Source organism: Cynocephalus volans, chromosome 5 (assembly GCF_027409185.1).
Source record: "Cynocephalus volans isolate mCynVol1 chromosome 5, mCynVol1.pri, whole genome shotgun sequence".
Classification (NCBI taxonomy): Eukaryota; Metazoa; Chordata; class Mammalia; order Dermoptera; family Cynocephalidae; genus Cynocephalus; species Cynocephalus volans.
The window spans coordinates 119,408,278-119,424,841 of record NC_084464.1 but is presented as its reverse complement, the minus strand read 5'-3'; the positions used below and the strand labels follow the sequence as shown (position 1 = coordinate 119,424,841).

General features: G+C 42.5%; 1 protein-coding gene across 1 annotated transcript in view; it reads right to left on the bottom strand.

Annotated features, from left to right (window-relative positions):
• The window catches only part of SLC35F1 (solute carrier family 35 member F1), a 391,743-nt gene extending 375,560 nt beyond the window's left edge, over nt 1-16,183 (bottom strand). The window contains exon 1 of the mRNA XM_063098127.1: nt 16,005-16,183. Coding sequence (XP_062954197.1) covers nt 16,005-16,183 — 179 coding nt within the window. The remainder of the gene's footprint in view (nt 1-16,004) is intronic.
• Between the last annotated feature and the right edge of the window lie 381 nt (nt 16,184-16,564).

Sequence of the window (16,564 nt, the reverse complement as noted above, 5' to 3'; positions counted from 1 at the left end):
GAACTACACTGCAGGCAAATCAATCCTCCACATCACAGACTGTAACAAACTTGTCCTGCTCTTTCTAGGCAGACGTGTCCAGACTGAAAGAAATAAAGAGGCCCTGAATGGTATTCAAAGAAGGTCATCAGTTTCGGGGCAAAGTGAAAGAGATGTGTATCAGTTAGGGATGCTCTCAGCAATATGGAAAACACAATAGAAAGCACTATGGAAAAACTATGGGGAAAAAACTATGGAAAACACTATGGAAAGCACTGTGGAAAACAGTATGGCGGTTTCTCAGATAACTACAGATAGAACTGCCATATTAAACAACAATCCCACTTCTAGATATATACCCAAAGGAATGGAAATCATCATGTCGAAGGGAAATCTGCACTCCCATGTTCATGACAGTTCTGTTCACAATAGCCAAGATATGGAACCAACCTCAATGTCCATTGATAAATGACTGCATAAGGAAAATGTGGTATATATACACAATGGAATACTACTCAGCCATTAAAAAACAATCAAATTCTGCCATTCAAAGCAACATGAATGAGTTTGGAGAAAATTACATTAAGTGAAATAAGCCAGGCACAGAGGGAAAAACCCCACATGTCCTCACTCATAAGTGGGAGCTAACAGAGGAAGAAGGAAGGAAAGAAAGACCACAGTGGTGTGTTGGACTTGCAGAGGAAGAGAACAGACTTAGGGTTGCCGGGGCAGGGGGCAGAGCAGATAGGGAGGGTGGGGTGGGGGAAAATTTGGGTGGGGGACACGGGGAATAATTGCAATTTGAGGTGGTGGGCATGCTGATAGCGTTGATTTAGTCACCTCATCTTGGACACAGGTGCTGACGGTCAGCTCTGTGCCCCATGTATATGTACAACAATTAAAAAAAGAAAATCCCAGGCACTCTCCATTCTGCTGTCCTCAGCATCAGTGGCATACGGAATCTGGTTTCCTTCATGGTCATAAGGTGGCTGCCCATACCAGCCAGCAGTAAGATGGATATTTCTTTTATCAAATCCAGCAAGAGAGAGAGAGACATCTTCCCCACCTTCAAATGTAAGACTTTCTTCTCAATCTGATTGGGCCACCTTGGGGCCTTGCACACCCCAAGGCCGTCAACAAAGGACTTCCTGGAGTCCAGGAGAATGCCAGGAACTAGTTAGCTTATAGTAACCATCTGGGGTGAAATGCAAACACTAGATGTAGGAACCAGTGAGAGACTTTGGACAACAAAATCTCTAATGCCAGTGATAGAAGGGAAAGAACACACTTATTTCCATCTAACACAATTGTGTTTTCCTCTTTCTAGGATGGCTCCTGAAAATGTCACATGTAAACACTGTACATTACTTTTCAATGTGCGGTTGTATTTCTCCTTGCTGATGCTAGCTTCTCTTCAAGTTAATCATCTTCTTCTGCAGACATGCTTATGTTGAGTCAGCATTTTACATTTACAGGCTTACTGTTTACAGCAGCTATAGATACTGCTTCATTCAACCCTGCACAGAGGCAATAAAAATGATATCAAGAATATAAGTCAAATGACTTCATTACTCATTTTTATGTAGGCAGATCCCTGATAATATTACAAAGCAAGTTTCCGTCAGTCCACACTGGATAAAACACCCTGCTTTAGTGATGCAACAAAGGCTGGAGAGAGGAAATGAAAGGTTGTCACAGTTAGCAACCCTCTAGCACTGCCCTGCTCTTCAAAGTATCACGTTTCTGTTTTCTGGAACAGGAATTTAAAAGCCAACTAGGTTAACTTACACTTTTACCAAAAAAAGTATGCCAATTTCCATTCTACTCTAGTACAGATAATTTGTCAAGTTAAACTGAGCTGACCTTTGCAGGGTTTATCTAAATATGCTTTAATATCTAACAATTCCTTGAAACTCTTGTTTAGCACACAGGATTCTTAACTTTCTAAACTCTCTCTGCATGGGCTATTGGACTCCAGGACACATGCACATATGAGTCACTGCTGACATGGCTGGGCTGTGATTTTATTCTGAGGTACCAACACATGAAGAAGAAAGATTATATATATGCTTTAGAAGTAAACCTCATTTGATTTGTCAGAAGGTCTTTGGGTTATACTGTCATGTGTAGTATAATCACAGATTTTAAGAGCGAGAGGGGATTTAGAGACTATGTATTTCAGATAACTTGTCAAAATTTTCACAACTGTCACATAGATAATTCTCAGACATTTATTGACCAGTATGCTTCTGAAAATCTTCTGGTGAAATGATGCTTGATCCCACTGGTGGAGAGTTCTGGACATACTTCAAAGACACCAGGGCTGATGTCTGGCACTCTCCCATGCTTATGTGTTCTTCTCCCCTAGCCTAAAATGCTTACAGCTCTCTAGTCATCCAACTTCCCCCACTGTAAAAATCCAACCAAATCTGCCCCAATGCCCAAATGTCCCATATTCCAAAGATGCCTTCAAGTAATGTTCCCATCCTCCCCTGTAACTGATTTCAGCTCATAAGAGCAAGGCAATCTAGTTGGTTAATGGAAATAATAGCTGATGAGCTAGATTAGAATATACTTGAGAACAGGTACCTAACTATGTGTATGCATCACCTAACCACACTTATGACTATGCTTTCCTTAAAACAGATATGCAAAGAATACAAATCTAATTTTGCTTAATTTTCCCAGAGTGATGCACATTAAGAATAAATTTAACTCAAATTAATTTCTAACTGGTAGAAATTGTTTAGGAAAATATTTATTAACAGGAATAAGAAATGTTATTCTCCCTTCCCCCTGCTTACTTTGAGCTAGGACATCTAACTACTACAGGACCCTCCTAGCTTCCCTTTCCCAGCCCACCATAAGCACACCATGAATTTATCAAAATATGATCTTATCTCCTCCAACCACCCTTCCTAGTAGAATATGTCAGGCTGTGGAAATTTCTTGTTTAGAAAAAGTGCATTGTAGATTCTGGTCCTTTTTTTGCTTGTCCAATATCAACTAAAAAAAGAATCCCCAGGTTCCAAAATCCAATGAACTGCTAGAAAGCTGTGACAAAGGAAAACAGGAGATGACACTTTAGATAAGAAATCTTTTTTGGTTGTCTTAAGTTGCCAACCCATAGCCTAGCAAATTGCAAGCCCAGTACACCATTTCACTCTACCTGCATTCCCATTGACATACTTTTCATAATCGCTGTTCTCTTTGATAGGTTGATATCCAAAATGAGCAATCTGATATGCATTGTTACATATGCTTTAAATGGTGCTTTTCTTTTGTCATCATCTTGAAGGCATGCTCTCAGGTTGCAATTAACTTTGGGGCCAGGGAGGTTATAATTAGGGTCTCTTCAAATTGGAAGCAAATGAGTCTATTTATCAGCATTAGGGTTTAAAATGATCAATTTTCTAAAAACAATGAAAGCAAGCACCTCATTGCCTATACTTCTTTAGGCTTGGGAACACCCAGCTATCACTAGGGAAGGCCAGTCCAACAGGCATGTATCCCATTAGGAGCAGAAAATAAGTGGGAGGCATCAAAGAAAGAATAAATTTTTTTATAAAATCATTTTTTCTCCTGGAAAGCACTAAAATCACATTAGCTGTTAGAGGGAGAGAAGGTAGAAGACAGCAAAATTTTAAGCCAAGTCATCATACTCGTCACCTGGAGCTGAAGTGTTATAATGAACCATATATGGCTCCGGGAAATGGGGGGAAATCCTTAAGGGGTGGCTATTCCATAAGTGCATTCATGCTTTTAGATATAGCTAGCTCACAGGTAATTCCACACTGAATATTTTTATTTTCTGAGGTGATACCAATTCAGTGTGATTCCAAAATAGAAACAAAACACATCAAAAATAAAGCATTCTTCTTGAACCAACTCTGAGCTCCCCCAAAAGAACATGGTAAAAAAAGTTGGGGGCAGTTGTCAAATAAAGAAGACAAATTACCCCAAATGGAAAACGATCCTCTACCTATCAGTATAAGTCAGTGTGTGTGCATGTGTATGACAGAGAGAAATACAGCAAGTCAAAAAGAGACAGTCATATAGATGGATAGACAAAGACTCATTACAAATGAAATAAATTAGATGTTATTTGTAATGATATCTAATATATATAATACATATTATTTGGGAAATAATATAATATAATATATATATTTAAACATGTATTTAAATACATATTAAAATATTTTAAATATATATCAAATTATTTAAACATGTTTTTAAATATTTATATATAACCAGAAGGATTCAGGAAGGAAAAATAAGAGACAAGAAAGGGTCAATATACCATGGATCGGTCATCTTCATTTGCCTGTCTTATCTGGGAACTCATTTCCAGAGACACTAATGACCCTAGACTTCATGATGATGAAATCTAGAAGCAGTACTTAGGGGTGGCTAGGGGTGTTTGGTTACCCAATCTTGCCATAGCAGATGGGGTCAGTACAAGTAAACACACAATCTCTGTAAATCCTGTGTTCTTGCTATGGAAACAGCTTCAAGACTAGTTCCCTGACCCAGCCTCCACCCAATGGGTGCCCCATCCCCTCCCATCTAGCATTTCTGGAATGATCCCTGAATGAAATAACCAGAACATGAATTTGAATCCAGCATCACTGGGTGGTGGTCGTTTCTGTTTGGTTGGTGATGTTTCAGGCTTACTCCGCAACTAGCTAAAAATTGACTTGCACTACTTCCAAGGATAGAGGACTTCCTTTTAAGAGGGCTTGAACACTGCTGCCAAGCATGGCAGTTGTGGAAGGAAATCAGTGAACTATGCGACGCTGCAAATGTCCTTCCTAGCTCTGTCGGACTCGACACACACCCTTCAGGATCCCTCTTCCCATCCTCTGCCCCCGCCGCCCCCGCCTCGCAGCCCCCCTCTTGCCAGCAGCCGCCCCACCCCGGGATTGTCGCCAGCCCTCCCCGCCCCCCAGCGTGCCGAGCGGTCTGTAAGGCTATCTGTTGAGGAAAGGGCCCTTCTCTGAGGGCGCAGTGTTTCTCCTGCCTGCAGCAGGATCCAGATCGGGACAGAGACTGCAGCCAGCCCCGGGAGCCCAGCATCACAAAGAGCTCCACTGATCCTGCTGGCATCTGGGCTTCCCCTCATTAGCACATTAAAGCTGCTCTGTCCCTTCCCTCTGAGCCGCTCTGTCCATCCTGCTGCCGGCCTCTGTGGAGCCTTTTAGGCCCACGCTCATTTTGAAACCTCCCCAGTTCAAGAGGCACTAACCCTTTCCTGAATCCTGTCAAACTCTCCTTCACAAAGCACAGGTACCTGGAAGCACCATCTCTCTGACAGGCGCAATTAGGCAGCAGAACACATGCCTTATGCCAAATTAGTCTTCCCAAGAAGAGGCTTTCTTTAAAAAAATTTTTTTTTAAAACTAAATATATCTACTGTTTTAAAAAAAGGAACGCATTGAAGTAAACACACTAATTCCTTGTTCATAGATGGGTAGATTTCACGTCAGGCTCTGACTGGCCAGGCTCAACAGAAAAATGACGGGGCCAGAGTGGTGACTAGGTATCGAAGTCCCCTGGGTGCTGGGGGAGCTGGTCACCATTTATCACAGACCGGATGGCAGCGTAATGTCGCCAAAACCCAGGCTCTCCTTTTAATTTTGTGACCAGGATAGCAATTGCATAGTGCTTGGCAGCTTTCCAAGCTCTCTCCCAGAAGTTATTTAAAAATCCCGAAAATCCAATGGGAAATGAAGAACTAGAATTATTTTAACTGGTTTACAAACGAGAAAATTGAAGCTCCAAAGGTTAAGTCACTTGCCTGAGACAAGACATATCACCCAGGCACAAATTCTCTAAGTGATCTCTAAGTAAAATTTCATAATTCCCTCTTCTCTCTCTCATACCCATTCCTAAATATAATCAGGACCCAGTCCTACTAAGCTCCCTCAGATATGCCCTGCCCCGATATCCTCACTTCTTCATATATGTGTGAATTCACTCTACGGTCTGGCTTGTCGCTTGGTCCCAGGTCTGTTTCTGAGTTAACCCTTTCCAAGGCAGATTGTAAATAGCAGTAGCTTCTTTCTGCCAGACACACCCATCACATCCCCACCACAAACGTCAAATTTACACATAACACTTCTTTAGAATGTTTCCTTTCTGACCATTCAAAACGACTATTTCCCACTTCTTTGTACAAACATCCTACATCTCTTTCCTCACGCCACCCCAGCACCTTCATTCGTAATTGATATCCTTGCCTCAGGGTTCACAGACAAAGAGAAGCCACCAGACAGGACTGCCTTTTGTTCCCACCATCAAATCTGTGAAATTACTTTCACTTATACCCACGTGCTCTGCCTCCCCTCCCGGACTGTGGACAGCGTCCTGGCTGCTCTCAAAGACCAACCCTGCCCTCCTGTGCTTTGGACCCACCATCTGAGCCTTCTTAAGGCTTCACTCCTATATCCCACTCCTTCCTGCACAGGCAATTTTTCCCTCTCCACTGTATTATTCCCATCAGCACACAGACCTGTTGTATTATCTCCCCTATTAAAAGACTCTCTTTTCTCTGCTCCTTGTTAGTGCAAAACTTCTCAAAAGTCATGTTTGGAATCCCCCACCTCACATTCCCTCCCAAACCATTCCATCCAGGTTTCTGTCTGCACCTTTGAGCCTGTGCTTGTCACGGCCCCCAGTGGTCTCTATTGCAAGCCACTGGTCATCTCTCTGCCCTTTTCTTAATTACTCTCAGCACAGGGACTGTTTATTGCCTTTCTCTGTAAATGCTTTCTTCTCTTTGCTTCTGGGCACCACACTCTCCTGGTTTCCCTCCTTTTCCAATTCCTTTGCTGGGTCCCCCTCCTCTGTTTGACTCTGAAGGTGGTGTGCTCCCTGAATCATGTCTGGGACCCCTCTTCTGCTCTATCTTCACTCTGTCTCCAGGCAATCTTATCCAGGATTCCAAATCCAAATCCTAAGTTTGGATTTCTTCCCAGAATTCCATACTCTAGCTTTCATTTGACATTTCCACTAGACATTTCTAGCTTAACTTGCCAGAAGTAAACTTTTCAACCCACAAACATGATCCTCTCTCAGTCTTTTCCATCTTAGAAAATGGCACCATCACCCACCCAACTGCTGAAGCTCAAAAAGTCAGAAATTTTTCTTTATTCCTCTCACTCAGCTGCTTGATCAAATCACTCATCCAGTCTTGTGGACTCCACCTTCCAATGTAAATCACTCCAAAATGTAGCCACTTCTCTCCACCGCCATTGCTACTGGCCAGTCAATCTTCCAACATCTGTTTCCTCCAGTAGCCACGTAGCTCTCGCACAATCCATTCTCCAACAGCAGCCAGATTGGGCTTTTCAAAACTTTAACCATATAACTCCTCTGCTAAAAAGCTCCCAGTTGCTGTCCAGCCCACATAGACTTAGCACCTGCCTCCCTCTGTGATCTCCATCCTCCCACTCTCCCTGCTTCCTATACTCCAGCTTCCCTTTCTTCCAGTTCATTATGTCTGCTTGTGTCATCTTAGCATTTCTACCTGGAATGTCCCTATTCCTGACCCTCTAGTGGCCAGTTCCTTCTGGCCATTCTGATCTTAGCTTCAATGTCACTTCTGACCACTGAAGTTAAAGTACCAACCATTACCTCTCTGCCATATCACCCCACTTTAATTCTCTCACAGTATTTGTCATTGTTGAATCTCTTCCTTATGTATTTGTTTACTGCCTGCCTCCCTACTGGAATATAATTTCCATGAGAGTGGAGGTCTTTTCCATCTTGTTCCCTGAAGTATCCCCAATATCTAGGTTGTGCCTCTCACCTGGCTCAGTAATTATTTGTTGAGTGGCTGAGCTGCTCCTTGTCTGTGCTCCTCAGAGCTTGAAGTAAAGCCCTATCAGTGGTCTGGCTACTCATGTTGGGCCCCCATGTCACCCTGCCCCACCTTCCTGTCACTCAGACCCAGAATATGCTCTCTGTAACTGTATGATAACTGAGAGGTAGAATGCTGCACTTACAGCCCATTCCGCAGATCCACGCTGCTGTCCTGGATGCCCCTTCTCACTTCTAAATAGTTTCACTGCCTAACATTCCAGGGGGCCCCCTTTAAGGCAGGAGCCCCAACTAAACTCCAGGTCATTTGCTGCAGCCTTGGTACTTAATGTAGCTATCATCAGCCTCACCCTATTACCTCCACATCCCCAGTTAGTGCGTACAGATTTGCAGGGCCACAACTAGCACCAGCCTAAGGCCCCGATGATGAAGACCCTGTCCGTGATTAGATGTACTCTCAAAATACAGACTCACTGTTATTCCCACTTGGATATCTGGCCAGGGACAGTGCTTCTCGAACTTTCTGTTGTAAAATAGTAGTTGTTTTTCAATTCATTGCAGAAAATACTTTTGTAAAATACAAGAAAAATAAATTATGAGAAAAACAAAATAGCAAAACAACAAAAACTTACCAAAATACAAGACCCAGTTTTTTTTTTTAATATTGGAACAAAAGACATAAAAGTGCTCTGTCAAACTGCTGTTGATATTTCTAAATGCTTACTTTTTATTTCTGTTCTTATCACAGTCTGGTCACACAGTCTGTGGTCCGGGTCTCCAAACCACATTCTAAGTAGCTGCTGTCCTGATCACCTCTTTAGCTCACCTAGCAGCCTCAGCCCCTTTGGCCTTGGTGAGCAGATCTCTTCCCTGTAGCAGCTTTTAAAGAACCTTTCAACAAACCTGTATTGAATACCCACTGTGTTCCAGGCACTGTTGGGTGCCTTCTCCAAAATAAGCTAATCTTCCTCTCCCTGACCCTGGTCCATATTCTGTTCAAATCACAGCACTTCCTTTCCCATCCTGGCTGCCTCCATCCCACTTAGACTTCTCTCCCCTAAATGACTGTAGTACCCTCCTAACCAATCCCCAAACTCCAGTCACTTCCCATTCCTTCTGTCCTATAGATGTTCAGACACATCTTTGATTACATTATTTCTCTACTTAATAACCCACAATAATAATACCCCACAGAATGAACTGAAACTGCTTACTGGAGTATCCGAAGCTTTCCATTATCTCACCACACCCTACAATGATAGCCTTAATTCACTCTACTACCCCTTATATCAACACATCCTATAATATCATTAAACTGGACACTTAATCCTCCCTCAATGTCTTACTTCTATATTTGGTTCATCCTTTCTCTCTTCCCCTTCTTTGAACATGTTCCCATGCTACCCATCTTTCAATGCCAAGGGCAAATGCCATCCCTGATCCCTCCTGCCCTGTCTGCAGCCCAGCATGGTCTCTGCCTCCTCTGTGCTCTTATAAAAGCACTTAGCTGTGTGACCACATAAATTTGTTTCCCCATCTGGAAAATGATAATAATGATAACTTTTATTATTAGAAGAATAACATATGATGTAATGTTTTATAATATAAAACGTACGTTTTATAACTTAAAATTTAAAACATTTGAGCCATTGCCTAAATGCTAATTTTAACTCAAACATGCATTAGGTCATATTAAGTTAAATAAATAAATAAAGTGAATAAATGAAGTATCCAGTCCTTCCACCAACTCATCCTCTTGTTCATATCATAATTTAAATCTCTCCTATCTGCAATGCATAAATTGTGCCCAAGCCCCCACAAAATTGTCTATACACTGTCAGCACATTAATATTTTCAGAAAACTGTATGTTCCTGAGTTACATGGCAATGACCTTGAAATGTTCACCCTGAACAGCAGGATGGGATTCAAATCTGTTCTCCTTTTTTTTCTAACTCTCTGAAGTTAGACGAACATTAATGGCTGATCCTCTTTTTTTTTTTTTTAAAGCCTTAAGTGAAACAAACTCAAATGTATTCATCAAGAAAGGTCTGCTGCTTGAACCTGTGTACACTTCCAGTAATTTTATCATGGGTTCTATCTTCTTCCTGTGTAGTTTTCCTAAAGGTGAAACAGGTTTCTTATGGGGATTTCTTGTTAGATCAGCTTGAAAATCTAACCATTTTTGAGAAGTGGTGTATGTTATCTTTATTTCTACCTTATTTAAATTGCTTACTTGATGGGTTATATTGAAAGGGTAATAACAGAAACTCCACCAATGGCACCCAGAGGCCACACCAGCCTGTGGCTGTCTTGCTTATCACTGTAATCCAGCAGTGACCAGCATATAGTAGGCACTCCTTAAATACTCATTGAATAAGACTGATTGTATGAATGAATCAATGAACAAGGGGAAGAGATTTGTCTTATGAAATAAATCCCAAAGTCGTGGACATTATGCATAGTATCCCCTTGTCACTCTAAATCTGGATATAATTTGGTTTGATTTGGTTTTTAAAAATCTATTAAGTGTTTATTCAATTGTAGTAGGTTTCCCTAATTAATTTGTTTAAAATAAAATGTAGTAGTAATTGGTAACTCGTAATCTCAGAACTTGCAAAATGATATTTAAAGTATTTTTTTAATCATTACAGGGTCACATAGGTAAATTTTCTTGAGAGAAATTTAGAATTTAAATTCAATAGAAAAAAACATTTTAGAAATTTAAATAATAGTATACTTAAATAAATTACACTCATATTGCCACTGATTGAGATGTGACTTTTTCTAAGAAAATACTTTCTAAAGCATATTTATTTTCAGTGTTCTCCTTGACATATCCTGTGAAATTTCTTCTTAACTATTGCACATAAATAGTCCCATATGAGGCCAAAATGTCAGAACAAGCAGTTTAATATGGATTGCATATTGAACAACTTATTTACATGATTCTAGTATCTAGACGCGTGGAAGCATCCAGTTAGGCATTATGAGTAACAATTCAGATTATGGATTATAATATTTTGTTCTAAATAGCAATACATATTTCAAGTTCCCCAGTAAGATTTTGAGGTCCAAGAGTAATGTTTTTAACATATGTGTCTTCCAAACGAGGGCTCATCAGAGAGTTATTGCTCAAGCATAAATGAATATGTACTTGTATATGTTCATGCAACAGTCAAGAAATACGCTAGATATTTATGGGGTTTTTTCCCTGGTCAGCTGGAATCCAACTTCCTAAGCAAACTTTTTTAGAAGGTTAGAAGCATCATCAAGAAATGATGTGTTTGAACAATGTACAGTGAATGCTCATTGGCCTGAACTCAAATGAACAAGAAAGCTAAACTAAAACCTGGTGATAGAACTTTCACATTCTGAATTCTACTTTAATGAGAAACGGCAAATAAATAATAAACTAGTGCTTGCATTCAGTAACTTCAGAACTATATGGGAAGCCAACTATATTTTCTATATCATCTACATACACAGCAGTGAAAAGTAAAATTAGACATCTGCTATGATGGCCCTAAGGCACTGAAGGATTTTGAGAAAGTAAATGGCCAAAGAAAAACTGCACAAAGGTAAATCCATTTTATTACACATAAATTACTTGGAAAAGCATCATCTTTAACAAAGGTAATCTAAATATTCTTTTGATATGAACATTCATTTCTCCAAGCACTGTGCATAAATACAAGTACACTGGATGCTCTTTTATTTTGATAATTTTGTCCTTTCAGTTAAAAATAAATGCATCCTTCAGATATCCTTTATTTACTACTGATCTTAGAAACGTCTGTGATTGATCACACCACCCTGTTCCATTTGGGATATTTTGTACCAATTATCCTCATTACTGGCTGATCTTCCTCTTTTCATGTTGACATCTGTTAGAAGAAGCAATTTAAGGAGAGCCTCACTATCAATTTCTTAACAAAACCTTCTCACTCAATCAGAAATGATCATCTAAATTATAATACATGTCTTCATCAACTGTATCTAATAATACCTCATTCAGGCATAACCCTGTTCCTTGGCAGCCATTCCATTGGTTCATGATGTTCTGTCTATCTTATTTAACTATTCAGAAAGATTCAGAAATATGTATTGTCCCGTCTTACACAGTAACTTTCCCACTTGGACATTGATTTTACGTAGGCTTGCTACCAACTCTCCTGTGTATTATCCTTAATGCTTCTTAGTTTGCAATTCAAAAAAGTTTCAGAAATTTGAAAATCAGTAAAATAAATCTGAAGTAAGATGGAAATCAGTTACTAAATCAAATAAATGGATGACCAACAGTCACTAGTGATTCCGTTCTAATGATTAAACATCCCCACTACAACACTCAAAAAGGCAGAAACTCCTTTATAACTTGAGACAATCCAGTATTTGCCTTATTAGGAAGAAAGTGAATCAAAACTAGAAATTCATGGTTATTTTTGTCAAGCACTGAAAATAATTTTCAAGTGGGGAAAAAGGAAATAAAAACACACATATGTGAAACACAAAACAAGCTATCACTTGTCTCTCAATAATATTTCATTAAGTAATCATTTTAAAGGAGAAAATCTTCCGGCACTTTAACATATAGGTCAGTATCTACTCCTGTATGTTTCTATGAAATCTACCTGATCAGCAGTTTCTGTGAGAGGGTCATCAACTGCTGTCTTTGGCATATTTTCTTTTTGCTGTATCTTGCTTGCCTGTAGCAGGGTAATAAACACTATCCCATGCTAAGAAATAATCAAAGAAGAGTTTGCCATGATTTTTTTCCTCATTTGAACCAATACATCATTTCACGTCTTTGGAAATTAAAGAAGTAGTAATTATCCCAGCATTTAAATCATCTTGTATTTCTCACATCCCACCTCAAAATTTTGAGTAGGACAGGGGAAAGAAAGTGACACACTCCAGTAATTGGTTTTAAAAAATTATCTAGCACTTCCTCTTTCACAAATCTTGGATACTGTTATATTCTAATCTAATTGCCTCACAGAAAGGGGATAGTCAATCATCAATGAGTTGTCCCCATTGTCATGTACAAAATACAGCAATCCAACTCTATAAGCCTTTAAAATAAGGGGCAAGGATATGCAGCTATGTTAAAAAAAGAAAATGACGCAGGATAAGGTAAGACAGATTTGATTAAGATAACACTGCATTTTCATTCTAAGCTTCTTGAGAGCAAGTACCTTAATTATTAATCAGTACTTCTTTCTTTAACTATTCCTAGGTACACAGGATATGGATGGCATTGTGTTTGCATTTCTTCCTGTGAGGTGGCAGGTAGCTGCTGTTATAGACTGTGACCAGAGGCGGGCATTCACCAGGCTTGCCTTGCTCGCAGTCTAACACTCCTCATCCTGTTGTGTCATCTTGTCTCTCAGCACTGCCCCTATGGCCCAAGGCGATGTGAGCCACTGAAGGTGGTGCAGCACTCCATTCAGTCACTGAAGAAACTCTCGTAACCAGCTCACAGCAACAGAATGCTGCCAACTGTGTTATTTGCATGCCAAAAGCTGATATTTTTTATATTGGCTCCTAGCTTTCGGATTTGGAACTACTTGCTGCTAGAAGCTAAGCTGCTGTATGCAGGGGGTAGATAAAAGGAAACAACTGAAAACACTGAGTGGATAGGCCAATGTGGGTGAAGGAAAGTGAAGTATTAAGTAAAGAGGAGAAAGAAAAAAAGAGGTAAAAAATAAGGAAAAAGTGAGCAGATCTTGAGTTTTTAGAAAATGAACAAAGATGTTTATCATTAGGCCCCAGTGGACCCGCCTTATAGTCGTTACTGACCAGCCCCACACGCCATGAGGGTCCAAACCAGAAGAAAGCAACACCTAAGCACTGCACAGAATTTCTAAAATTCCACTCTCCCCCACAGTTGTCCTTAGAGCTTAGTCACTCAGCAGCCACCACTAATGCTCTCTCATAGTGAAATCATCATGGCACAAGAGCCAAGCCCATTAGCATGCTGAAGAATTATTCCCCTGAGATTTTAAAATTCACTCTGATTTTTTTTTCTTTTGGTCTCCTTAGTTAAGACATTCTTTCTTAAAAGAAATATTTTCTTCTTATACTTTAAGAATAAGGAAAAGCCACTTGCTCAATACAAAATATTATATTGAAAATTCTAAAGAACTTTGAAAGACAAATAAGTAATTCTTTTTGTTTAAGTCTAAAGGTTATAACCCTAGGGTTCTATTCATAGATGGACCTGAGATGAAATGTCATTGACCCAACCTAAGTCTAAGTTCCTCCTCTACACATTAGGTACAGTACAGCTCAAGTCACAGATCACCGAAGGCTTAGTAAAACACAAAGCTCTACCCACAATGTGTCATGACTTCACTTTATTTACCTATGTTTGCACCCACAGACTCACCTTAGACAACCAAAATGAGTTGAATAAATGAATTTGTGTTGAGCTTTAAACTTTTCCAAGTGTTTTCTTCAGTAGAGGAGGTAAGACACATATTATTAAACATATTTTTAAAATTAAAAAACTGAGACACAAGGAGATAAATGGTTCTGCAGCAAGCCACATGACTAGGGGAAGGGGGATAATGACCACATGAGTTCCTGCACGCCTACCTCAGGGATCTTGTTACTCTGAACTCTAAGATTCATTACATATCAAGAAATAACCCACACGGAATCAATAATAGCTTATAAGTAAGCAAAGATAACTATTAGTTATTGCACCAGTTTTTTGTACTTTCATGAGAGAAATTAATAACTAAAAACCTATTTTGCTTAAAAATGTGAACAGCCAGTACCAAAGTATTTACAATTCAAAAAAAAAAAAAAAAAAAACCCACAGGTATTCATAAAGAATAGGAAACCCATAATATGTACTGAGCCAGCATCTTCTTCATTTATTCTGCTCATTATCTTTTAAATGCAATTATTTTGGAAGGTGTTCTAAGCTACAAATCAAAGACTTGACTTTCTACTACCAACTCATGTCTCACTTCAGAGTGAATTTCTTCTTGCTTGATAATAAATGGAAACATACAGAAGTATCCACAAGTAGGATAATATACACGGTAAGTCTTCACAAGGGATTTTTGAATGGTTTGGAGTTTGACATAACTAAATTATCCCAAAATAAGGATAATTTTCAAGTTTCTCTTTCTGTACATATTTTGTGTTCCCGCTAAAGCTTTAAGCCCCAGACAGTTCGCTGTGAATTCCTTGGGGGAATCTCTGCTATCCAAAACAGTGCCACACAGAAACCTGTACGAACAGAGCGACTGGAAGAGTTGTCCCCACAGATGCACAGCAAAGCACACACGCACCCAAACAAAAACACACAGCCCATCCGCTACGTGATTTTTTCACGTCAGCTCGCCACCATTTCAAGTTAGTTCATTAGAAAAAGTCCCTTTCCCATCACAGTTGAGTTCGGGGCGCTTAGGTGGCATTTTCACGTTAACCCGGGTCCTTATCCTAAAACGCCCCTGTCCTTGATCGATCCACTACGCAGATTGCAGCACTGGAGGCGCGGGTCACCGGAGCCCGCCTCCTCCTGCTTCCGCCAGCTTCGGAATGACCGGGCGCCGCCTTCTCACACCCTTCGCTCAACATTTTTTCACTTTGCGTGGGTCGAGTCCAGGCCTCTAGCGTCCTATTCCCGGCTCCCAGCCAGGAAGAGTCGGAGCGGCGACCGGAGCGTCAGGCAGGAGAAGCGGCTTCCCCTCTCGCCCGCCCGGGCTCTCGCCGCGACCCCATCCCCCGGCAAGGGGGTCGGAACGGCTGGGGCGGGGCGGGCGACAGCTCGAGGCCGGCGACTTCCACGCCATCTCCGCAGCCCCGCGCCTTTCCCGCCTCCGCCCGGGCCATGTTCCCAGGTCCCCTCCGGCCCCTGAGAGCAAAGCTGGGGTCCGGATGAGAAGGGGAAGTGAGGCTGCCGGCGCGTGCGAGGGCGAGAGTGCCGCTAGGTCCGAAGAGCCCCGCCTCTGCCCGAACTCCCTCCTCGGGCCGGCCCGCGGCTCCGGCACTCCAGGGCTCCCCGCGCCGGGACGCAGCTGCCGCGGCCTCACCGCCGGCGCGGGACGGGTCGTCGCCGGAGCCCCTCAGTCTCCCCCGGCCGCGACCCAGTCCCAAAGGATCCCCAGGAGGTCGGAGGGACGCAGGGGACTCCGGGCCGGGCGCCCGCACCCCTGCCCCCCGCGCCTCGCCCGGCGCCGCCGCTCACCTGTTCAGCACTTTGCGGATCCTCTGGCGCACGCCAGCCCGGGAGGAGGCAGCCAGGCTCCCGCCGCCCCCGCCGCTGCCCTCGGCCGGCAGGTTCTCGATGGTGGTCACCACATGGTTCGGCGGGGCTGGCGGCGGCGGCGGCTGCAGCTGCTGCTGCGGCGGCTCAGGGGGGATCATCGCGGCGGAGGCGGCGGCGCGGCAGCGATCAGAAGGCAGCCGGGCGCATCGCGCGCTGGCTCCGGGCCCGGGAACGCGCAGAGGACCCGGCCGGGCGGCCGCGGCCCGGGAGGCGGTGCTGCCTGCGAAGCGGCGAGGCGGGTAGGCACCCGCGGCTACGGCCGCCGCGCCCGGCCCGCCACTCACTCCGCTCCGGTCCCAGGGCGCGCCCCCTCGCTCCGGTGCCGCCGCCGCCTCCCACTCTGGCTCTTCCCGAGCCGCGTCCCCAAGTCCTGGCACGCCCCGCGAAGTGGCTGCAAAGGGTGTCGTGCGGGAGCGCGGAGCTGCCCGCCTGCTCGGGGGGACTGCGCGGAGAGGGGATGCGGCTCCGGGCTCGCCTTC